The sequence below is a fragment of the Psittacula echo genome (genome assembly GCF_963264785.1).
Source record: "Psittacula echo genome assembly, chromosome: 1".
Classification (NCBI taxonomy): Eukaryota; Metazoa; Chordata; class Aves; order Psittaciformes; family Psittacidae; genus Psittacula; species Psittacula echo.
In genome coordinates, this window is record NC_137735.1 from 146,717,074 (window position 1) to 146,742,912 (window position 25,839).

Here is a 25,839-nt window from a genome sequence, read left to right on the forward strand (position 1 = left end):
AAAGTTTCACAAAAGGAATATGGATTCACCTGAAAATTAACATGACAGTTTTATTCAGTTGTTCTTGATGACTAATCAATTGCTTGCTTTTTTAAAGAAAGGAAATAATACCTAATCAGCTCAAATATAAAAAGCAATATGATATTCACAAAAAAGGTACAGAATTTCTAAAATACTTAAGTTTCTATGCTATATTCTGTCATTGATTACTATTATAAATTGTCTAAGATGTTTTTCACCTCTCTTATTGCAGAGAAATATGAATTACGTACAGGCTCTTAATATTAAAAGGAACTTGAAATTCAACTGGGTAATACCCAGAGCAATCTGATTTTAACTGGCCTTGCTCTGAGCAGGGTTTGAACAAGGTCACTTTCAGCAGTTCCTTCCAGCCTCAATGTTACGGTGATTCCATGATTAATTCTCAAAATATTCTCCATAAGTCTGTCTATCTATGATAAAAGGGAATATTCACTTGTCAGATCAAGAAGTTTGGTATGGAAGAATTTGGGATGATAGAAGGAAGGAGATAACTAAAGTTAGTTGTAATCTCTATTTGTCTAGTTAGTAATAAATACAATCCTTCTGCCACCAGGGCATATCTTTTTTTATTTTATCCACCTTAATTTCTTTGATTGTTCTGTCTAAATCCTAGTTGTTCTCCTTGCTGCTTTGTGCTCAGCATGATAATAATTGGCTGAAAGCAACTAGGATTTCTGCCCTGGTGTGATGTTTGCACATCTGAAGACTGTGGCTTTGGTGCACTGCCTTCTGCTGCCTTGCTTAGACCACAGGAAGAAAACCAGTGGGATGAGGGCTTTACAATTAACAGGCTCTCCATTCGGAGTTGGGTTATTAACCCTTTTCATCTAATGTCACTGCTGGAAGGAATAGCTGTTTCGGGGTGACTTTTAGCATGTATAATGACATTACATGTCTCTTGCAATACTGATACCATTTTTATATCATAGTGCATTTTTGAAACCTTGGGGCTTGAAGATGTGTGTCCCACTGTTATCCCTTTCACTGTAACAGGGCTTAAAGAAAGACTTTACACACTGCTTAATGTACATCATATATCTGTTTCCATTCTGATTCCTACCTGATCCACAGGAAATGTGACTAATAATTTGCAGACAGTAATAACCATTCTTTAGCATTGCACTAAAGCATCTATAGATCTGTGATCCAGCTTCAAACTGAAGGACATTTGGCTATGAATAGTGCAGTGTTGAGCCAAAGCCAGTTAAATCCTGTGTAGAAGAAAAATGTTTTGGATCACACTAAGGTTCATACCAGTATAGTTATCTGGCCTCTGGCTGGGTCAAGTGAAGGCAAAGGTAGCCTGTAAAGTATCATATAGAGGGATGGTGGTCTGTCTGAAAAATTATGGGGTTGGGAAAGATTACCTCCAATCTCCTCCTGGAATTCTCTGGTAGAGTGGATTCTCTTGTTATTCAAAGTGCTCTGCACCTGAATAGTGTTATTGAAAGTGCTCTCCACCTTATCTTTGGAAAATTTTATTATTTTGTATGGGCAATACTGATATGAAAACAATTCCTTTGGATTTCTTTTGAAATGGGACATTCTGATCAAATCAAAATTTACATTTTCAAAATATACCATCCTTGTATCTTGATTTGAAGATACCTTTCAAAAATTTGCTTATATTTGTTATTAGCAATATAATACAGGTACGTTTAAAATAACTGCTAAACATTTGACTTGATACAGTGTTTGAATTGTATGGTTTCATTTAGTTTTGGTTTGTTGTTTTGGTAAAGAGAACGGTTGAAGAAAAGGGTTTAAAAGAAATAATTTTTTGCCATTGAGTCCTCTTCAGACGTGTACATGTCAGATGCTCATGACTGTCAGAAAACTGGTTTTCACCCCACCATGAACAAATTCTGCTGTCACTGTGTTAGTATTGAGAGTCCGAGGTGTCAAGAGGTCCAGTACTTTTGGAATACAGAATAGTCCACTGAACAGATGAAGAAAAAAAATTATAGATCTTGAAATTTCTTAATAACTGTGTAGCATATAAGGTATGAGTCTCAAGGTTAATGGACCTACTTGAAAGCAATACCAGCAGATTGAGAGTAGGAGGGCAGCAGAAAGAAAGTCAGAATAATGTGGACAGCTGATAAGAACAGTAGGAACCAGAGGAGTAAAAGGGGTTTCAGAGTGAAAGAGAAAGCAGTGTGATGCCAGATGGAATACTGAAATTTTCTGATTTGATTCCTAGGTCTTCCCTGATAAACGATGCATGCTCAGATAGGTCAATTTTGCGTTTTCCCGCATCTTTAGACTGAGGGGACATCTATCTGCTTCATTGAAGTACTGTCAGTTTATCAATATTTGTACAACATTTTGAAGGCTTAAAGTGTTGCACAAATACTAAACATGAAATAAATAGGATTTGCAACTTTTATCATGTTGGGATGGATTCATAATTATCTTTATCAAGGCAATATTGTAATAAATATGGATATAGAAATTTCAAAAGCGTAGATATTCATGTCTGGCCTTGGTATCCATCACCAGCCCCTAGCTGGATTTGAAACTCAGTGGGAAACAGGAGTTAACGCCTCTCACTAATTCTTCACACAATATGTAGCAATGGTTCTCAAGACTTAGCAGTGTGTCAGCCTTGTTATGCACCACTTAAAATCTTCACCCTGACTTGTCTTGGTTGCCTGTATTGAAAGTCAGATGGGAAAGCAAGGCTAAGTAATAATTTATTCATACCGATTCATGTTTGTGATGACAATACTTGTCATAATAGCTTTCTGTAGTGTTAGAATGCACTTTCCTCATTTTCAGTGTAGAAAGCCTAAATGAGTGTTTTCACTTAGTTGCTTATTATGCATTGAACCCATCTTTTGGTTTTCCTTTCAGGTTTACATTAGACACATTTTTAAAGAAAAACTATTCATAATTTTGCTTTTTTTAAACAAGTCATTTTTTTCAGATTCTAAAAATGTTTTATGTTTAAAAAGAAATGCATTATTGTGCCTAACTCATTATTAGCTCTGTGATAAATGGGTAGAATTTTGAGCTCTAATTCCTTTATTTCAAACAGTTATTTTTACCAAAAGCCAACCCTGAAAAAACACCATGTGATCAGATTATTCTTTTCTTCCTTTCATATTAGTCTAGTCTAAAGGGGCTTTACAATACAGCATATTCATCAAAACGCTGTATCCTTGCTTTTGCCAAAGTAAGGATCCATTTGGAACTTTCAGTTCTTCAGAGTAGAGTTCCAAGAAAGGGTTGCCAATGTTTTGTAACAACCACCCCAAAAGCCTTTAACTTTTCTGGTGAATCCACGATGGGAAGGAAATATATCACTTTTTCTTCGTGACTAGACTAGACAGTGACTTGACAATGCAGTCAGAAATTGAATGCCAAGTTACTTATATATGCAGGTACAAGTGCTGAACACCCAACTTTTCTATAAGGGAAGTGCTCAAGAGATAGCTTGCTAGTCTGCATTTCAAAATGCTAGCGTGCTGAGTCAAAAGTTCCTATAGAGTTGGAAATTAATGAAAAATGGTAAAAGAGAAAAAAAGGGTGAGGGAGGAACAGTATTGTGGACCCTGCTTATGTGGAATGAAAGGTGATGCAGACAATTACATGGCCTTCCAACCTTATACCAAAATTTCCCTTTCTTTCTGTACTTCTTACTACTGTCATCCATCTCTGTAGAACAAATTATCTTTTTCATATATATATTTTGTACTTTTAGGAAGATTTAGATGTGTTAAAACCATTACTATTTTAATGCTCCTTCAGTAGCTGACAGCCTGAAAGTTTTTATGCAAAGTGTCAGTGTTTTTGTAGTAGGGATTAAAAAGCAACGAATCTGCAGTTTTAGCAAGATTTCTGCATAAAACAGGAGGATCACAATAACACAGGGAAGAACAGTTAAGACACATGAAAAATTAGTTTTGAACTTTCTTTATATATTACTTTTCAGCTGTAGTTTAATGTGCTTGCTCTGATGGAGGAAATAATGGTCCTTGCATTTCCATCAAAATAATGAGCAATTTTCAAATAAATATATGTAATTTTTTTTTCAACCTAAACCCCATTATAAGCTGTCCTGGTTTAGCAGTAGCAGTCATTTTTTCTACTGGTGCAGTGCTGTGTTTTGACTTTCGACCTGGGAATAATACTGATAAAGCCGATGTTTTCAGTTGCTGGTCAGAATGTTTACCCTGACCAAGGACTTTGTGAGTCTCATGCTCCGCCAGGGAGGAGGAGAAGCCAGGAGGAAGCAGGGACAGGACACCTGACCCAAACTAGCCAAAGAGGTATTCCATACCACAGCACGTCATGCCCAGGAGGTAGAACTGGGAGTTCCCGGAAGGGCTGGATCATGGCGGGGTGGGGGTGAGGTACTGGTTGGTGAGCGGTTGTATTCTCTTCCTTGTTATTTCCTTTATCATTATTATTATTGGTGGTAGCAGTAGTGATTTGTGTTATACCTTAGTTATTAAACTGTTCTTATCTCAACCCATGGGAGCTGCATTCTTTTGATTCTCCTCCCCGTCCCTCCAGAAGCAGAGGGAAGAAAGGGGGGGGGGGTGGGAAGTGGACTTCGTGGTTCTGAGTTACGGCCTGGGCTTAAACCACGACAGTTCTTTTTGGCGCCCAACGTGGGGCAGGAAGGGTTGAGATAACAACAGATCTGACTGAGGCACAATGCTGATTTATGGGCTCTCAAAGTTGTTCTTTTTGATACCACAGTTTCTGTATGTTGTAGCTTGCTTGGAGCCGGTATTTGCTGTGTTAGTGTTTATCAAGTGTGGGCCTTGGGCTAAGGTTCTTGTTTCATTGTACTTTATGGTAATGGCTTGTAATACGGGAGGGCTCCGGCAGCAGGGCGGGATGGACGTGGCCGTGGACTTGTACCTGGCCGTCTCACTAATCTTCACTGTCCTGGCCCTCGTCCTCGCGTCCGTTTTTGTGAGGCTGCGGGGAGCTGAGGGGGAGCGGCCCCGGGAGTCGGCGGCGGCCGAAGCGGCCCGGGAGAGCGGCCCCGGGGACCAAGCGGCGGAGGGAGCGGGGCCGGAGGCCGGGAAGGAGGCGGCTGCCGAGGAGGGGAAGGAGGCGGCTGACGAGCAGCGGGAGGAGGCGGCGGAGGAGCCGAGCCCCACAGCCGAGCCCAGCCCCGCGGCGGCGGCCGAGAGCATTCCCTGGCAGCAGCCCGCCGAGCCCCATGAGCCTGAGCCCCAGGAGGATGCAGGAGACCCCGCAGCATTTCCCAGCAAGGCAGAGGAGGAAGATCTGGACTCGGAAAAAGAGAAGCTGGTGGTGAGAGAGCCTTCAAGCACAGCAGCTGCACCAGCCCCAGTGACAAGTACAGCAGCATCATTTGAGAGTTTTGAAGGTTTTGAATGGCCTTTGGGTACCCTTGGGACCTGCCTGCTGATTGTGATGGGGATCACCATGTTGGCACACACACAGAGTGTGTTCTACCCACGACCATTTTGTCTGATCCCGAGAGTTAAGCAGAGTCAGGTTGGGGTCTTGTCTGGGTTTAGACAATACAGGGGGATCGAGAGGTTTTCCCCAAGGCTGGACAGTCATGAGTGTCACGGTGTGTGGGACAGTATGGGCGAGTATCTAATCCACTGGGCCCCTCCAGTGCTTTGGAAGCGTCGGAGATGGAAGGCAGCTGTGTGGAGTCCCCGACAAGTTGCAGAAACTGCTGCAGGGGAGGGTGAATTATTTTGAGCCTGATGAGCCCATCCATCAGGGCAGAGATGCAACATAGAGATGGACTCATGATCGAGGGGTGGACTTTGCAATGGGCCTCTCCTGCTCTGAAAGACTGTTACAAGAGATGGAGCCCACCATCATGGACCGAATGGACTCAGCAGCTTTATAGGGATTGGTCTGTGCACTAAGATAACAGTGCACTGAGATGAGAGTGAGGGTATATTGAAAGTGTGGGATCTGAGCATGACGTGAATGGTATGGAATAAGGGGTGGATACTGTCCTGGTTTAGCAGTAGCAGTCATTTTTTCTACTGGTGCAGTGCTGTGTTTTGACTTTCGACCTGGGAATAATACTGATAAAGCCGATGTTTTCAGTTGTGGGTCAGAATGTTTACTCTGACCGAGGACTTTGTGAGTCTCATGCTCCGCCAGGGAGGAGGAGAAGCCAGGAGGAAGCAGGGACAGGACACCTGACCCAAACTAGCAAAAGAGGTATTCCATACCACAGCACGTCATGCCCAGGAGGTAGAACTGAGAGTTCCCTGAAGGGCTGGATCATGGCGGGGTGGGGGTGAGGTACTGGTTGGTGAGCGGTTGTATTCTCTTGCTTGTTATTTCCTTTATCATTATTACTATTAGTGGTAGCAGTAGTGATTTGTGTTATACCTTAGTTATTAAACTGTTCTTATCTCAACCCATGGGAGCTGCATTCTTTTGATTCTCCTCCCCGTCCCTCCAGAAGCAGAGGGAAGAAAGGGGGGGGGGGGGGTGGGAAGTGGACTTCGTGGTTCTGTTTTACGGCCTGGGCTTAAACCACGACATAAGCATTATGGAAAGGTACAAACAAACGCTTTCCCTTGTGGTTTCAAACATGAATTCCAGAATTCCAGTGATGTAATGGATAAAATATGAATGTATACATGTATATGTCTGAAAGTAAAGATAATGGTTTTAATATTGCACATAAGTAATAATCATTGCCCTATTAAATCTTTGATGCTGCATAACAAACTTCTGTTGCTTGTGCAGTTACATTTTGACATCCTTTTTCAATAGCTTTCATTAAAGGGAGAAGATGGAATGTTCATATTTTGTAAGTTGTGCAGAAGTCAGAAAATAAGCATGCCTTTGGATTGTATGAGACAGCTGTTAGCATTAAGGCCATGATTTCATCCTGGTATCAGTCATTGCCAGATAGATGGGTATTTCTGTGCTTGTAAGAGAAAAAGAGATGCTCACGAAGTTTGTCCAGTTATTAACGGAGAAGAACTAGCAACTATTAGTACCAACTAATATTCTCTTTGGGAATCTCAGTAAAAAAGCTAAAATCAGATAAGTATGGATTTAACTCTATTTTTGTTAGACTGAATGGAGACTTCTCATTAAATTAAAGATTTATTGTCAGATAGCTGTGGGGTAACTTCCTCTGCTGGTACGGCTGGCTTGCTTGCTTGCTATCTTACTTTTTTTTCCTCTCTCCATCTGTATATATTCAGTTGCAGTTAGTAATATGCAATAGCTCATAAATTCCACATTTGCACGATACTTCACTAACAGCAGAATGTTTCAGACCTGGATTTAAGGTGTTCTAAACTAGATTAAAGTATCACTGTAGTCAGATGTATCAGCAACGAGCTGTATCATCTGTCTTTTTTGTTTCCTGGCCTTCCATCTCATGACTTGCACTGTGAGTATGATTTCTAACCTGAGGATTATAGATGCTTATTTCTCTACAGTTAAAGTATGTTTCTAAGCAAAGTAGAAATAACAAAGTTGATACAGATTCTTGACATAGTTGAGACATGGAGATGTTACAGAGACCTCAACATTGCGTTTTCAGTCCAGCTCCACAATGTGCAAATATGAAGTGCTGGTAAATCTTAGTCCTGCAGAGCAGTCGGATGCCTAACAAACTTGGTTTTGGTGCATCTTCCTGCTCACTTCAGCTCTGTAGCTCATCTCTATGTGGATAGGCAATAAGAAAACTCTTGTAGAAGACCCCTTAAGGTGATTTAATGAGGTATTAAGAAGCCAGTTGAGGTAGATTTAAATCAAGAGTTAAACCCAGAAAGGTGCAAAAGGAAGCATGAAAGAGACCCATGGATTCCGGTATTGATTTCAAAAAGGAGAATATTTCTGAATGGCTGAGGACAATCAGTTCCTGATGGTGCAAAGTTCTGTGGACTTGCTATTTTGTCAGAAAGAAAATGTTCCAATAAATAGGGATGAAATAAAATTTCTAGATGTTTGCTTAGAATAATAAATTCTAAAACATTCACTCCCATTGAAGTCTGGGGATTTAAGACCTTATAAAGAAAAGTTTTGACTAACAGAGAGCATGATTAGAGTGGAAAACCTCAGAGACAATTTGCTGCAATTTCAAGCATATGAAATGTGTTCCAAAATGAAGTAGAAAAATGAATTTCCTTAGAGAGGGTTCTGTGACACAGTGATAAATCTTTAACTGAAATAAACATCCACGTCTTTGCTGGTAGTGGATACTTTTGCAGTGAAGGGAAATTAACTTTGGCAAGGGAGTCTGTCACTAATTACAATATCAGCACACGTACCTCTGACAGCAGTGTAAATATGGTGGAAAGACTGGGGCTTATGGTTGAAGATGATCAAACGCCAAATCATTGCAGTTTCTATAGTAATGAGTAGATTAAAGCAGAAAAAATATGTGACAAAGGAAAATGATGTAGCAAAATGAGAGCCTGAAGAGGCAGGATTTGGGTTCTTTTAGGCTTGAAGTTGGTAGGTTTAGAGGTCTCTAATATGCTACATGGGCTGTGGTTAATGGTGCAGTGAGTGACACTGCAGCATGCAGCACTGAAATAATTGTTACTTTTGACTAATTCTCTACCAAGATCTAAAATAAACAAACAGATTATAATGGGACTTTTTAATTCAATGTGAACATTACAAGAGATCCACACTTCTTTTAGCAAAAATTTTGCACTTCCCATCTAGACACATTGGTCATGTTCACATTAACAAAAAACATTAGACAGGTATTCATATACCAGCAGCTTCTTCAAATCTGTGGAAATTACTCCTTTCCTGGTTTTCATTGCTTACATACATTTGGTAGTTAAAACATATGCCATTGCAAATATAAAACATTAATTTTCTCTATTATGTTAAGAATTATTAAAGAGACACTTTTTGTAAATAGCCATTGAAGTAATTAGCTGAATTAATTTGCCTGTTCTTCCTTCTGGCTCCTACTTACACCGTTCCGTATCTCCGTAGCAGAGTCAGCTTGAAATAAATTTCCTGCAACATACTTTGACTCAAATGAGATCAAAATGCACATATAACTTCCTTCTCTTTTCACAGAAAATCAAGTTGCAACCTACAGGTTCACATGCTCCCTTGTATGCAAATTGAAAGGCACCTGTAGGATTTATTATCTTGTAGAAAATATTTAACTGTTATTGCTGTAAAAATACAAAGAAAAGTAACTTTTCTTTATGCTGTACTCAAATTCTGGTGTCTAAATTTTTAGTTCTTACTTAAAAACAGTCAAAAGGTCAGTCAGTTGAACAAATAAAAGTTACTCAATCTTATGAATAATACAAACAAACTTTTGTCTGCTGGTCAACTTTTAATAAGCTTGTCAGAAAGATACTTCTGAGAAGTGCTGTATTTTCTCCAGGATAGTGTCAGGGTGCAACCCCAACCTTAAAAGAAAAATATAGATTTGTCTGACCTATATCTTAACAGCTTAGCTTTTAAATTTAAAGGAAATGTTCCACTATAGCTACTCCAATAAGATTAAGCAGATTTGAGAACAGGAAATACTAGCATTTCAATAGGTATTAAAAAATACATTTGACAGAAGACAAATGTGTTATGGAAGAAAAATTTTAAATTTTTGAGAAACCAAGTGGATATAATTATATTGGCATATAAAATCTATAAATTTAAATAAGAAATTACAGTAATGGCAGTCAAGATTTGTGTCATAATAATTACTGGTTTGGTATTGATTACATGAATTATTAGGTAACCTAACCTATTTTTCACAATTAAACTAAACAGCCCATTGAACAGACATATAGTTGTAGAATAAATCACAAGAAGTATAGAGAAAGTTGACAGAATTTTACAGTGGAAATAACAATTCAGTAAATTCCTATTTATTGGCTAGGTAAGCTATATTTATAATTTTGCATTATATATAGGATTGATTACTTGCAGAGTTTGGTCACAGATGATGTGGGACAGTAGCTTCTCCAAAGCTGTTGTTTGCAATTACATTATAAGCAATTTTAAAATGATCTGTACACTGAAAGTCTGGTATCTCTTTTTATCCTCTGAGATAGAGAAGCTGAAATGTGATATGTCTTTCAATGAAATTTGGTTAAGGCAAAGTATTATTCATAAATAGAAAGAATGAAGAGTTAATTTGTTGAGTGGAGTCTGATGAGATTTTATAAAAGAAATAGCTAGGGGGGAATTCAAAGCTGTCAGATTTTGAGCACCAGCACGATTTTATTTCAGAACAGCAAAGTGTATTTCAAAATAGGCTGGTTTGTGTATACCTGCATGCTTTACTCAGTCTACCCCCTGTTTTGGATAACCCTTAATAAATACTGAGTGTCTGGTACCTTGTTATATTCATGGCACAATCTTTATAGCTCAGAATTTTGTTTTTAACAAGACAAAAGTTTATTAATAGGTGCTGAGAGTGGAAAATACACACAGTAAGGCCATTTTACACTTAATTTTGTACTGTGAAAACAGACAAATGCAATGGAAAATTTTTAATAACAACAGTGTCCATATGGGGGAGTCTACAGCTAGGAATTTGATGTTACACATTTTAGTTACACTTAATCTGACTTCCTCTTCAGTTAATGCCTGATGTATTAGTAGCATATGTAATAACTTGCTTTCAAATGTCCAACATATAGATAAACTCAATTTCTGTCTGGATTATTGGGTTTTTCATACCATTATGATTCTTGGAAGAAGCAAACTAAAATAAACGTGACATTGCTTCTATTTGGCTGCTTTCTCCTAACTTCTGATTTCCGATGGTGTGAAGCAATACCTGTGCCACAAAGCTCCCGCAGAAACAGGGTTTATGTTCTAGTAATCCACAAGGCATAAAGAGGTGAGCTACGAGCCTTGTGTAATTTGCTGTGATATTGGCAGCTGAGAGAAATACCAGATTGCCGCAAGTAAGCATCTTGTGAAAGAATACAATCCTAGATTTGCTTTTTCTAACTGAACGTGATTCCTCATGTGTTCTTTCCTGAGAAATTGTGATAAAAGTCTAGGCAGTAAGATCTGTGACCCATCTGCTCTAGCAGATAACTTGCTTCCAAAGGCATGGTCATGAGAGGTTATGAGAGTCAGCGGAAGTCCTGATCAGCCAGGAAGGTGAAGATAAATGCATGGAATGTTTGCACCATGAACATTAAGCTTTAGGAATTGGTTCAGACTTGCTTTTCAGCCAAGGATTTTCATTTAGTGCTGCAGATGGAATAAGGGGTACAAGAAAGATGTCATTCAAGGCTAGTGATCATATCTGTGTTAAAGATGATTTCTAGTACTACAGGAGTGCCAACAAAAGGTGATGACTGCATGTTAGTCCCATCCGCATCAGTCTCTCATTGTGCATCTCAATAAGAGAAGCAGCAAATTCTGCCAGGCTCCCTGGGCAAGGCTCAAGTGTGTCCCATCCCTCCCTCCCTGCTCTGTCCTGCAGAAATGGAGCCTGTGTTTGTGTCTCCAGGGAAAGTTGGACCACTTTCTGGGGAGGTCCTGGAACCAGATGCTGGGGTGCCCAAACCCCAGCACATGCTGTGGCATGTACCTACTGCTCAGCTTGCTGGCGCCAGTGAACAGGCTGGATCTCTGATTTCTTTTTTTCTGTCTGTGAGTTAATGCTAGCACTAGATCTTTGTAGAGAGGGGTTTGTTTTGTTATTTTAATAGGAGATGCCCTTGATTATTTGAGTTATCCTGTCCATTGCAGTGTGCACTGTTCAAGGCCTCTGGATGCTCAGAGATGAATATATCTTAGTGCCTGAGAGAGAGCAGCTAACAAAGTGCTTAGATTGTGTTTGCAATTGTGAGGCAGCATTCTTCCTGAGTAGTTGGATCTGAGGGGAAAGACTAAAGATACGAATATCTCATCTTTTATGAAGATGCTTTCTCCTTGGAAATCTCATTTCTGTATTGTGATAAAACCTACCCCTGGGACTGCCACTGGGAAGAGTAGCAGGGCTGGGTATTGTCTTGTCCTGCAACTGCAGAAGCTATCATCAGATTACAAAACAGATTTTCTCCCACTTGAGAAGGTAATTTCATTTCAGAGTGCCTGTTTCAGTTACCACTTTGGCTAAGGCTAGGGCTATATCCATTACAGAGAGAGAGTGAGCATCAGTCTAATCCAGGAAAAGCAAAGAAGAGAGAATGTAACATAACATTCAGTTAATTTTCAGTGAACCTCACTTCTGTAGTGTGGCATGTGTTCAGCCACCTGGCTTATACAGAACCACTGCTTTCCTAAACCTCTGGTTTCAGTTACCTATGACTTTCTCTTGAAGTCTCTACATGTTAGAGAAGGACTTTCTTCTACCTATTAAATCCCTTTTGCTGGAGGATTGCTACCATATATGTTCATTTGCCAACAATGCAGACACTGTGTAAATCATTCTTGAATGTAGAATAAAAATAACTGCTTTTATAAATGGGGCCCTGAGATTTTTAGCTTGTGTAATACATACTTTTACAGAGCATACTGTTCAGGCCACCTCTTTTCCCTATTTCTTTAGTTTCTGCTAATCTTAATGTCTCTACTGGAAATAAAAGGAGAGAAACTGGAGCTGCACTTACTTTTATTTTGTGTTTTGGTTGTGCCTAGTAGCATAATCAGAATTAGTGTCATCAAAGCAATGAGTACCATGCACTTCTTTATGGAAATGGAATAGCTTGTTGGAGGAAGCTGTAATCTAATTTGCTGAGAAAGCAGATGTCTTAACTGAGATAAGAGATGCTCTTTCAATGGAAAACCCAAGTTTGTTTGCTGTATTTAGGTTCTCTAGAAGCATGAAGCCTTGTGGCAGTAATTGTCTTGAAGAGTTGTAGTCACTCTCATAAATAACATCTATTTTCTCCATTTTTTGTGTTCGTGTTTACATTTTTCCTACATGCTTATACTAAGTTGTAACAGCTCATAAAACATAAAATTTTCTCTGATCAGGTCTCTTAATTTCTGTGTAGTTTGATAACCTAAATGTATCTTTTTTTAAGAATTGAGAGATGATTCTTTGCTGAATTAATTTGACTTGTGTGCACAAGATAGTGAACATAGAATCATATAAAATCATAGAATAGTTAGGGTTGGAAAGGAGCTTAAGATCATCAAGTCCTAACCCCCTGCCTTGGGCAGGGATGCCTCACCCTCGACCATGTTACCTAAGGCTCTGTCCAGCCTGGCCTTGAACACTGCCAGGGATGTTTAATAGAACAAAGATCTCTCTTTGGGTTTTGTGATTAACTAATCTATGATTTTTATGACAAAAGTCATACAGAAAAAAACCTGGTTTGGCTTCTTATAGAGAAAAGCCAATTCTCCCATGTAGATATTTCATCTTGGATGATCAAATCTGCTGTCTCTATCCTAACCTCTCCCCCCAAAAGTTTGGAAATTAAGTTCTAGGAGTGCATTAATAAATACTCTGTACAAAAGATTACAGTCTTACCACTCTCAGGCCTGTCCTCAGCCCCAGTTAAATTCTGTTCTTTTATTTGTTGCAGGTGGGGAACTCAAGGGGATTTCACCACTACTCACCCTCGGCCTGTTGTTAAAGTAAAGCTCTTTACAGAAAGCACAGGAGTGCTGGCACTTGAAGATAAAGAGCTGGGAAGAGTGAGTATTATGTGTAGACATGAGAAATATGTGAGAAATGATGCATAGAAATGTGGGTATTGCTAAAACATGCCATAAACTGGTATAAGGCATTCAGTATAGCACCTGTTCTGCTGCAGTTGTACCAAACAGTGCTTTTTTTTCTAAGGGTTTCTAGGGCTGGAGGTTAAAAAGACTTTAAATGTAAATTAATTTGAAGGATGGAAACATTTCAGATGTCTATTATTGAATATAGCTTTTTCCTTAACTGTATCCTGTGGCCCCAGATGGTTTGTTTTTCCCTGCTGCCTCACCCTTCCCACTCCTGGCTGCCTCATGATACATCTGTTTTGACAGCCGGTCAAACCAGTTTAAAGAAGGAAATAACTTTCCTGTCTTGGTTGGGAGTGGCAAGGGGAGAGAGAGAAAATAAAAATAGCTAATAGAGAGGGGTTAGGGCTGAGCTCACTGCGCTGTTGCTGGAATCTGACCCAGCTTTCCTAGAGATAAAGCAAGATACATAAAAGGTGAGGGAGGGAAGACCTATCTTCTGTTTCTGTTGCAGATTCTTACTCTCCTGCAGCAAAGACTCTGCATGCTTTTATCAGGTGCTCTGAGATTTGGCAGTTTGTACCAGAATTAGGCAATTAAATCATCACTTATTCCTGTTTATTTACTGCCCTTGTAACAAAGGACAAAAGCCATCACCTTTTTTCACCTTGCATTAAAGCTTGTGCTGAGATTGGGCATAGCAAACAGAAGTACCTGAGAGATGCATGGATATTGGGTTTACGTTTTATAATAGGTATTTACCAAAAATGCCTAGCCCTCTCCTTGCCCAAAAAATGCCTTTTGTAAAAAGTAAGTCAATAAAAGATAAACCTCCCACAATGACCTTATGTACAATGCATGGTCTTTAGCACTGTAAAACAATGAAAAAGGGCATATTGTCAGCCTGTTTGCACCTCCCAGGTCCAGCAGTACCCGGGGTTGCTGACAGACACCTTCCAGCTGCTGGTTGAGAGTGATAGTTGCTAGCTTCAGGGGAGATTGGAAGAATATTTGACAGAATTTTTACAAAGTAATTTCAAGGTACTGTATATACTCATGGTATACACTTTGCCTTTCAAAGGCTTGTTTTGTTGTTGATGGCTTTGTTTTCAGGTTTGAGGGATTTAAATTCAGGTAACCTTTGAAAAGATGCAGAATGTCACTGGGTGAGTTTAATAAAGTTTGGCAGCTTCGTGCCTGATCAGTATGCTGCAGTGATTCGCAGGAATGCTTCTAATTCAGTAAGGTTCAGTATGCTCTGGAAAGGCCTGAAAATACTTCTGCTGATACTTTTTTCTCTACCTAAAAATTCAACTCAAACCTGCCCCTTCTGAGGTAGTTTGATGTGGACGTTAATTCCCATCTGTCAAGTACATTCTTCAATGCTTGTGTCTTGACCTGATACTGCTTTTCTACATTATTGAAGTTTGCAGTTTCCATACCCTGGCGTTATTGTGAAGGTTTTGTTCTGTTTAAACTATAATTAGAAATAGATGGAGTCATCAAGCTACATGATTTCAATTTTGAACTTTCATCACATACCAAAGGGTTTAGTCTGCCACTAAAGGATCAGCTTTTTATGAACACAGATCTAAGGTGTGAAATGTAGAGCCAGCACAGGTTTCCCAAGAGCTGTAGAGGAAAAGGCATTTCCTTTGACCCCATCAGTCCACGGCAGTCTCTCACAGTTCTGAACTTAAGATGTAGTCCCTGATCTCAGTATGACGCCACTGCAGCTCCTCAGTTTCAGGAGGAGGTGCTGCTGATTTCCAGAAGTAAGTAGCTCATAATAGAGCAGAAAGGATGCAGGTTTGTGCTTTCAGTAAAGAAGACGGACCATGCTTGCAGCTTTATATACTCCCTGTTGGGAAGCAGAGTCTGGGGGCTGCTTGACCTCTGCCGCAGAAGTTACCAGATAAGCACCAAGCAAGAGGAGGGATGTTGTCTGTACTTAACATGTTCTTCCTTCAAGGCATTTAAGATGTGCTTAACTAACAGGAAGAGTACTTACTACATCACCTGTCTGATATTGTTCCTTTCCTCTAAAAAGGCAGAAATAAATCCAGTTGTCAATGCTGAGAGAACGTTTTTCTTACTGGGGGATATTCTTCTGGCTCCCTGCTGTTTTAAGTGTTTTCAAAAAAAAAAAAAAAAACAAATCAAAAACCAAAATCTTAACCTTTATTTTCTGTTCTACATAAACTGAAAGAAGAAACGGAGACGTGTGCTGCACAAGAGGGGAAAGGATGTTATTTTGATTTGGGTTCTGGAGAGCATGAGCTTCCTGAGTTGCAGTCTGTGTCTGTGGTTGTGCAGACCTCCATATACAGTCAACACTGAATTTAACTTCTAGAAAGTGAGGCAGGCTGCATCTTTCAAGCTGTGTTTCTTCTAATGAGGAAATGTTAAGGGCTTACTTTATTCAGAATCTTTGAAACATGTGGTACAGTTTCTATGTGACTGACACTGATCTGGCCGTTTCAGTAATTTTTGTATGTGCATACAGAAGGCAGAATTGATGTTTGCATTTGTACATGCAACAACTAAGGAAGCATGAAGAAGCCTCCAGAATTTGGTGTAAATACTTCTGAAAAATCAGCCTGGTGATTTCTGAAACTCGGGGATCTGACACCACTTCTCCTTGTTCAGTACTTTGTGTATGAAGATGTTCAAACCTAGTAATTCAAAGTGACAGCCCTTGTGGTTGCTTAGCACACATGTGAACACAATGTGAGAACGGCGGGTGGTGGTTGATTGCTGATATTTTCTGAATATAAGATTTTTTCAGCCTTGTCGCTCTGACTATTCAGTTAGAAGGGAACTATTGTCTCACAACCTGCTTGTCACAGTCAGCTGCAGCCAGGAATAATTAGCTTTGCAGTTATGGGTGTTTTTCTTTAGTGCTGTTACTCTGAGTTTGATTTAAAGACATGATAAAATAGCTGCACTGGCTACATACCTGTACTCACATGATTGCCTAGTTTCTGAATGCTGACTGCACCGGGCACGTTGTTTATCTTCTGTGCTGCGTTCAAAGAGTCTCTGAGGAGAGACAATTTCATACTGTGAATATCTTAAGTTAAAGCCTGTCATCCTGGGGAACGTGCTTCTCTATCATATATCGAAATGACTGAGGTTTTGGAGGTTGGAGTTTTTCTGTCTTTTAAGTTTGGAAAATGATAAGAGATGACTTCCACTTCCCCCTTTTCTCTTGCTCCTGGAGCAATCTGCCTGTCAGCATCCTGCTATGTCTGGCTGAGTGTATTTCCACACTAACAGGGGGTTTCTCAGTAGCTTCTTTGAGAATGCCTCTTGTCAAATTCTTGAGGCATTTGTCATTCAGGCATGCTCTTTCTTAGATTTGGGGGAAAGGGTCTTTGTGAAGGAATTTTTGTCAATTGCTAAGATCTATTAAGGTAAGTGTTCAGTGGCAGCATCAGCAGAGGTTCCTTGATGGCAGAAAGTGCAGAGTCTTCCCAGTTCTTTGTCAACAACAGTCTATCTCTTTCACCATGTGCCTGTTCAGTTTTTGTTTCTTTTTAACCACCTGTTACCCAAAGCCTTCTCTCAGTGTTTCAGCTGTAGTACAATCAATCATAGCTGAAAAGCAAGAGATCACTCAATAGGTGAGGTCATAAAGTCATAGAAAAACAGGCTGGAAGGGATGATGGAGCTTGTGTAAAATACACATAAACTCTCCTGGAGATCAGTCTCTTATTAATCCTTTCCTTAGCTGCTCCCTAGGTGACAGGTGAGAACTTTTCTAAGGGAGTTACTTTCAGGAGAGGCCATCCTTCCACTTCTGCCTCCAATCTTGTCCCTTCGTTGAGCTGCTTTTGCTTCATCTTCCCGGCAGTAGTTCATTGTGACTTAAACTCAGAGAACGTTAAGTGTGGTGCTCTGCTTGGCAGGCTGCTGCTGGGACGTTCAAGGGAACTTTACTTCTTGCCACACTAACAGCAGCTTCTGGCTTTCTGATATTAACCTGTCTTTGGGCAAGGGGCTGACATAACTCAGAAGAGCTCCAGACTTTCAAGTTAGGGGAGAAGGTGACCTGAGAGGAGTCGGTAGGCATTTCTATAGAAAAACTGGTAAATACACCCTAAGTAAGGCTGGGGCCAGAGTTACACAAACAACAGAACATTAAAAGGTCTCTCCACTATTACTGGTCATCTGTTTCCTATCCCAAACCAGTTTCAATACTAGTTGGTCTGTAATGCTATTTCCAAATCAGTAAAACAGGGTGTATTTAACTAGGAAGTTTCCTTATGATCTTTGCTGAGACAATGACCAGAAGCATAAATTTGCATGTGCCAAATAATAATGGGGCTTATTTCATAACATAGAATTTGCCTGTCCTCTCTGCTTGCACTGGAATCTTTTCAAAACACTAGATTTTAAAACATGAAAGAAAAAGCTTTCCATAGAATCAATTAGTCCTGTTATTTGAAAAGAGCTTCAACAAGTGCAGTTGAGGGAGCATATGATCTTATCTGTCAGGCACTTGCTGGTTTTCATAGTTTTAAATAATCATTAGTTGAGCTAGAAGTGTCTCTGGCAGAGCATGGGAGTTGGAGAATTTGGTTTCTTCAGTTCAGCGTGAGGTTTCTTGCATGACCATGAGTGTATTGTTTATTCTGAACAAAGCTTGCAATGCTGCTTATGATTGAGGCCATAAGACTCGGTGACATAAGACTCAGTGACATAAGACTCAGTCCTCAATTGCTTGTAACTTTGTCAGACCTTAAGTGTTGAGGATCAAATTTTTTATCCTAGGTATGGAATAAGATAAAAATAAATTGTGGGTTTGGTCAATGGCAAAAAGCACTCATTTGAAGCACCGTTTGTAGCACAATCAGGCATAGCAACTTCTTTTGTCTCAGTCTTCTGTCTTTCTCATTGGGGACCATATAGTTTAAAGAAAGGACAGGAAGCTGGGTGCCAAAAGCAGCAGCAGGTCCCTGGTGTGAGAGGGAGCAGGACAGGATGAGGGACACCAGGACAGCCCCAGGTATCAGGCATCTCCCTGAGGATGGGGAAAAGTTGAGGGTTTGGTCTGCTTTTTGAAGATGGCCAGCACTGTGTTATGAAGAAGAGACTGCTGATGGGCTGCGACTTTTTTTAAGGTTGTGTGGTGTGAGCTGTACTGAAGTCAAGATAAGGGTTTTCTGTAGTAGCACGTTGTGACATCTGCCTCTCGGCCAGGGCAGTAAGGAGCAGCTGCAAACCTTCTTCACTTTTCATCTTTTTTGCTTGTGACAGGGAGCCAGAACTCAGCATTGTCTGTTCAGATTTACCATGATTACCAAGTTTGGTGCCCAAGGTCTGAGATCTCAAAATGTGTCTAAGACCAACCCAACTTGTAAAATCTGTCTCATTTCAAATACTTGGCTCAAAAGAGTGGGTAACTCCCATGCTTGGGTTCAGCTCTTGAATATCATATTTTTGGTGGAAGTAGGTGATGGGAAGGAGAGGGATCCGAGAACATGAGTTGGCTGAAACTGAGCTCAGCCCAGATGGGGAGGGTAGAGGGAAAAGTGATTATCTTGGCTCCTGCTTTTTCTCTGCTGTGCTTACAGCTTGCAAGTCTGCTTGCCTCTTAGCTTCCTTGGTCCCTTTTGAAAGCTGCATTTTCTTTTGACAGCAGCAGAACAGCAGACAGGGGTGGTTACCTTGAGAGCTTTATCTAAATATGGGAATACTAATAGAAGATATTTCTGTATTTCTGCACAGCACATTTGATTCTTACCCTTCTGCTTGGTTATCAACTCTGAGAAAGCAAGATTGTCCCAAGTTTTGTTTCTTCAATCTGTCAGAGTATTTTGGACAACTCAACTTTTTCATACCTTTAAAGGAAGGTATGATGCCAAAGATAGATAATAATTACTTGGCTGGATTGATTGTTTAGCTCAGGTGTACTTCCAATAACTTCTATTGTGATCCAGCTGGGGCCTCAAATACACAACTAAATCACAAGAAATGATGGTTAGTTAAGTCATCAAATGATTATAGCTTTATATCTTTCAACGTGTCATATTTTAAGGCCAGGAGAGAAATGTTTTCAGTCATTCACAATTAAGAAACAGTGTTGTGAGAACAGCACCTTGCAAAAAGCCATAAATGTGTTGCTCTATATTATTTAAGATTTCTGTGTTTATTTTGGATATGAATGAGAAGGGCTATAAAATTAACTTGGTATTTTTTCCATTACAGTGTGGTCTGAGGAAGTGCAATACTAGATATAATTGGACCACATGGCTGAGCATTTTTAATGATCATGAGATGGTTGAATTTACTGAATTATCTCAACACACATTGTTCTGATGCTATGAATTTGCCTTAAATCAGTTGAATCAATGCAAAGCACAGCAGCTGTGTTAGGTATATGGCATTCCGGTCATTAATAACTCATTATACTTTTTAATGCAGATTACCTCTTAGTTTACTTTTTGTAAGCACAGTCCTAGACTAACAACTCATAGTTCTCTGCTGCTGCTGCTGCTGGATAATCTTCTATAATGATATTCACATATAGAAGAGCATAAGATAAATTATAAAATAAAATATAAAATAAAATTTAACTCATGAATGTATGATTTAGTAGGAATTTTATGAAACTTTTAGAAATTTAGGCACAGTGAAAGAATATCTTGTAAGTGAATTTTATATCCCACAGAGAAGACACGAGTTGATACCATTTTATTTTTTAAAGTAGGCTATAGAACAACACCTAGAAGATTAAAATCCCATAAGCAGTGCTGAAAGGAAATCCAAGACAGATTCTTAGAAAGCTTCTTCATGGACAATGGCAATGGCATTGCATTGCAGTGTGTCGTAGTGGAGAATGCTTTTAACACAAATTTCAGTAACTTTTTACTTTTCCTATCAAGAAACATTTGCCAATATTTTGGGTTCAGTGATTTCATGGGAGCTTGCAGCTCGTGCCCCCGATGGTATGGTACACAATGGTTAGCACTGTCCTCTAGGGCAATATTAGTGTGAAGATTATTGTGAAGATAATTAATGCCTGTCAAATGCTTTGTGTGCATGTGCATAGTGTGTTTGTGTGTAATGATAAAAAGTCTGATGACAAAGTTCTTTTAGCTCTCGTTGTTTAAAGCTGGAAGGCATGACAAAGTGTAATGCAAGTACAACACAGTGCGTACTTAAATAATTTCTGCCAGATACTTACTCATTGTGAGAGCTTTGAAGGCGAAGCTCTGAAATACTTCTTTAAATATTCAGAAAAGAAATTGTCAGTACTGAAGTTATGAATTAATTGTACACTTGTCTGCTTGTATTTGCATCATCAGCATTCTAAAAACTCAAGAAGTTGACAGGAGAAAGATGTCACTTGAGATGTATGAACTGTAATCAGCTGTTGCAGGACAACAAGAACTGCAGTCTGTAGAAAAGGAAAAATTCATAACGTCACCTACAGTCCTATGAGAATGCCAAGGGGTTAAATGCAACCAGTGAATAATAATCCTGTTATATAATCTTACATTTAAAAAGATAAACTAAAGCCATTTGCTGTTCAGTGCATCAGAACACAAAGTTTGCCATACTCATAATGCTTGTAAATGTTTTTTAAGAGATGGCTTTTATTCATTATGACAATCAGCTTGTTTATTGGAAAGAAGGAATAAGCTTTGTTCTAAATAGTGTTTGCTCTTTGTGAAAAGAAAAAAAGTAGCCTCCTGATTTATTGAAACCAGAATATACTGATTCTTCTACTATCTCTTTAAAAGGTAGTGAAAGTATTCAATAGATCTGACAGATTATTTCTCCCACTGGTGTTATAAAGGTTGCGTACTTGATTCAGTGAAATGCATCATATTTTTCTGCTTCAATTGAGCTCCTGATATTAAAGGGATGTAGGAGCATGTTTCTGCAAAATACCGAGGTGAGAAGTTGAAAGCATTCAACTTACGTCATCTTTCAGATCGGAATGACACTATCTATTTTGCATTAATAAGATCTGTTAGATTTATGCTTGCTTGGAGATACTTCCTTAAATGCTTGATTTAACTTCTATAAGAACATAGAGGATAATATATTGTGTATTATATATGTGACACAAGGCACAAATACTATGTATAAGAAACTAACTTGACGGTTAACGCGATGATTAATTTTAGTTTTCAAGAAATGAATGTGAAGAATGGTGCTTTTTAGAGTGTTTTCATTTTGAAATCCTGCTTCATGTTCATGGTAAGTCAGAACTCTAAATTGATTCAAGAAGTCTAAATTGACTCAAAAATACTGCTTGTAATAAAAAAGAAAGAGACGTTATGTTTCAGCAGCATTTAACTGCCAAACATGGCTGTGGCTAAGATTTTCATGAAGTAGTACTATTTAATTGTATTGGCTATAAATGAAAAAACTTTCTGGCTGGAGCAATCCCAGGCGCGGCTACAGGTTGGGCAGAGAAGAGATTCAGAGCAGCCCTGCAGAGAAGGACTTGGGGGTGTTGGTCGATGAAAAAATGAGCATAAGCCGGCTTCAGTGTGCGCTCGCAGCCCAGAAAGCCAACCACATCCTGGGCTGCATCAAGAGGAGCGTGACCAGCAGGTCGAAGGAGGTGATCCTGCCTCCCTACTCTGCTCTCGTGAGACCTCACTTGGAGTATTGTGTGCAGTTCTGGTGTCCTCACATAAAAAGGACATGGAACTGTTGGAACAAGTCCAGAGGAGGGCCACGAGGATGATCAGGGGACTGGAGCACCTCCTGTATGAAGAGAGGCTGAGAAAGTTGGAGCTGTTCAGCCTGGAGAAGAGAAGGCTGCGTGGAGACCTCATAGCAGCCTTCCAGTATCTGAAGGGGGCTTATAAGGATGCTGGGGAAGGACTCATCATTAGGCACTGTAGTGATAGGACAAGGGGTAACAGGTTCAAACTTAAACAGGGAAAGTTTAGACTGGATATAAGGAAGAAGTTCTTTACTGTGAGGGTGGTGAGGCACTGGAATGGGTTGCCCAGGGAGGTTGTGAATGCTCCATCCCTGGCGATGTTCAAGGCCAGGCTGGACAGAGCCTTTGGTGACATGGTTTAGTGTGAGGTATCCCTGCCCATGGCAGGGGGGTTGGAACTAGATGATCTTAAGGTCCTTTCCAACCCTAACTATTCTATGATTCTATGGTAAATATAAAAATATTTAACAGCCTGTGACTAATACTAATCTAAAATTAATTGTTAGCTAATAGTTTCAAAAATTAAATATTTAAAATTTGATGTATTTTTCTTTTTTTATATGTCTGCCAACGTAGATTAAACAAAAGATTTATACCATATCACATGTTAACTGGATATAGTACCTTACATTTATTATACTCCATTTGCAGCAAAGATGCTTTGGAATTAATCTCCAGTTTCGGAAAATGGAGTTGGTAAGACAGAGCATATTTTGGTTTTCTTCTATTAAGCAATGTCATGACTGAAGGGGTGAGCTACTGCATAATGCTAAGCAAATTGTTTCAATAGGATGCTTCCAGCAGAGCACTGAGGAATGTAAAAGTTCAGGTTCATATTTAATTATACATGACCATTTTCAAGTGTCAACTGTTCCTTTTTGTTTAAAACTGTTAATTCAGAATGAACTAACAGAGGAGAAAATTGTATTAACTCAAATTATGAAAATTCCCATTTGTAAGAAAATGAGTTTGTTTTGGAAATTTGTCTGTTACAATAAGATTGAGTCAACAGGCTTCTTGGATTTATGAAACAGTTTTTAGTCGACTTTCAGATTGTAGGAGATGCAACAGGAGTCTTCACTGCTTAGAAATTTCCATTAAAGGCTGACAGATTTATTTTGTATCAACTCACTGAAGTTTTATTTTATGACTTGCAGGTAGTGTTGTATCCAACATCGAACAGCCCAAAGTCACCTGATCTGCATAAAATGGTAGTCCCAAAAAATAGCCAGGACAGTGACTTGAAAATTAAACTGGCAGTGAGAATGGATAAACCACCTCACATGAAGCACTGTGGGTAAGTGTCCATTTCCTGCCTATTTTATTATTTTGCCTCACTCTGCCTGTGTTCAGCCACATTTGTAAAGTTTGTAAAACATTATAAATGTGCACAACAGTTCCTGTAGCCTGGCATTGTATAAAATCCTCATTTTATACATAAAGTTTGGAATAGTTGGGAATAATCGTCAGATGTTCAGTGATGTGTAAAGACAAATGATGAGCTAACTCTGAAATGCAGAACTTCGAGTACAGTGTCATTTAGAACCTGGTTTTGAATGTAAAAATTTATAGCACTTTGGAAAATAAAGCTGATATAGGAAAAATGTATTTTTCCATTAAAATAGGATTAATTATGTACCTGAATATGATGGTATTTGCAACATAGCCTTCTCTTTTCTTTCTCTGTCTGCTGTAATATTTTTCTTGTAAGGAATTAAGGTACAAATACCAGTTTAAGGATGTTTTTCTGTCAAACACCGAAACTATATGGAACAGATTATTCATCAAGACAGCTTCCCTAGGCAATTACCATGACTTTTCCTCATCCCAACTGCAAAACCAGGTAGTGTTGCCAACAGTAGCAAGGCTGTATCTGTTATAGAGCAATCACCAGGGTTGTTTTCCATCCTTCTGACTTCTTCTGAAGTAAGTAGAAGATAATTTCAAAAAAGAGGACTATTCAACATGTTAATATAGTATTAATGTAGTGACCCTACTATTTAGATTTCTTTTTAATCTCCTTCTGTTAATATTCTGCTCATTATGAACAGACATTAATTGCTAAAATCTCCTATATTCAATACTTTTTAATAATAATTAAAAACTCCTTACATTTTGGCAAAGCTGTAATTGGTTGGGATGAAATTTCCCAGGTATCAACCTTAGCCCTCATTTTGGTTTTGGGAAACTTAAACACAAATAGTCAGGACTGTAACGATGAGATTTGGTGGCTGGAGACCTGTGGCTGGTGACCAGGAGCTGTGAGGAAAAAGAGGGAAACCAGTCATGGAGGCAGTGGGAACTGGAGCTACTGTGTTTGGAGACTGGGAATGAGATGAGAAAACTTACGAGTAGGGATGCAAATAAATGCATAAGAAAAATGGTGTAATATGTCAGGAGAGAGCAGGAAGACCAGGTTGACATGAGTAAGTTGAAGTGGAGAGGTCCTAGGGAGAAAAGTGCTTGCCTGTACTAAAGCATGATATCCTCTTTTTAATTCCTACCTCCACCAGTTCGTTTCCATTCACCAAACACCTCTGAAATGGTTTGGTAATTGTGGCACATCTTTGTTTAGATCCAGAGCACTAACATAGGTTCAGTCTCCTGATGCTGGAAGACATTCAGCCTGTTGAAGTCATGAATGCTGCAGAAATGGCACGGTGCTGCCTGTGTTCTTCAGTGGTTTGTCAAAAGGTAGTCATGGGGACAGCATGAACTGATGCATCGACAGATGCATCTAACTTGAACATGGCCTGGTTTGGTTGCATACTGCACACCACAGCTACATCAGGGATGTTGTGCTCCCATACACAACAGGTGACAACAGGGAGAAGTCCCCATGTTTAATCAGGTCATTGATAATGTTCGGGTTATACTGTCTGCAACCCCACTCAGGGTGTAACATGCAACTTACTTTGACGTGGATCCAGCAAAAAGGACAAGGCTCCAGTGCTTCCAGTCATCCTGCTTCTGGATTTCTCAGAGGCTTTCTAGGCTGGGAGCTGTTCTTCCAGGGTCTTCAAAGGATCTTCCTAACCCCCCAGCTTACTTTTGCATACTGGTTTGTGTCACTAGTCTTCTTAGAGAGCATTAAATGATTGCCCAATCAAATACTACTTTTGCTAACTTAATTTAATCATTATCACTTTCCTCTGCTGCTGCTGGTTACTTCCTCACATCGATTTTGAATCTTGATCTCTTGGCATAGTTGTTTACTTCTTCATTTTACTTCAGGGTCACTGCTGTCACTATTCTCCAGGCAGATACTGTTGTTCTTTCCACCAGAAATGCTCAGGATCAGTCTTCATTTCCCTTTCTTCATAGCCATTAGCCTTAATGATGATTACCTACTTGTCTAGAAAAGTTAGGGCATCAGGGAAGAGCTTTATAGACTCCTCCACCATAAATATATGTGACATGAAATAAAAGGTTAACAATTCTTCCAATAACCATTGAAAAGGTTGATGAAATACTTTATAATGATACTGAAGTTACGGTGA

The 25,839-nt window shown here is 39.4% G+C and overlaps 1 protein-coding gene across 7 annotated transcripts in view; it reads left to right on the top strand.

Annotated features, from left to right (window-relative positions):
• CADPS2 (calcium dependent secretion activator 2) overlaps window positions 1-25,839 on the top strand; it is a gene marked incomplete at both ends in the record, with an annotated part of 338,118 nt that overhangs the window by 151,627 nt on the left and 160,652 nt on the right. For all 7 annotated transcript variants that reach the window (XM_080622719.1, XM_080622717.1, XM_080622722.1 and 4 more), the window contains 2 exons: window positions 13,506-13,617; window positions 23,497-23,636. In XM_080622719.1, coding sequence (XP_080478845.1) covers window positions 13,506-13,617; window positions 23,497-23,636 — 252 coding nt within the window. The remainder of the gene's footprint in view (window positions 1-13,505; window positions 13,618-23,496; window positions 23,637-25,839) is intronic.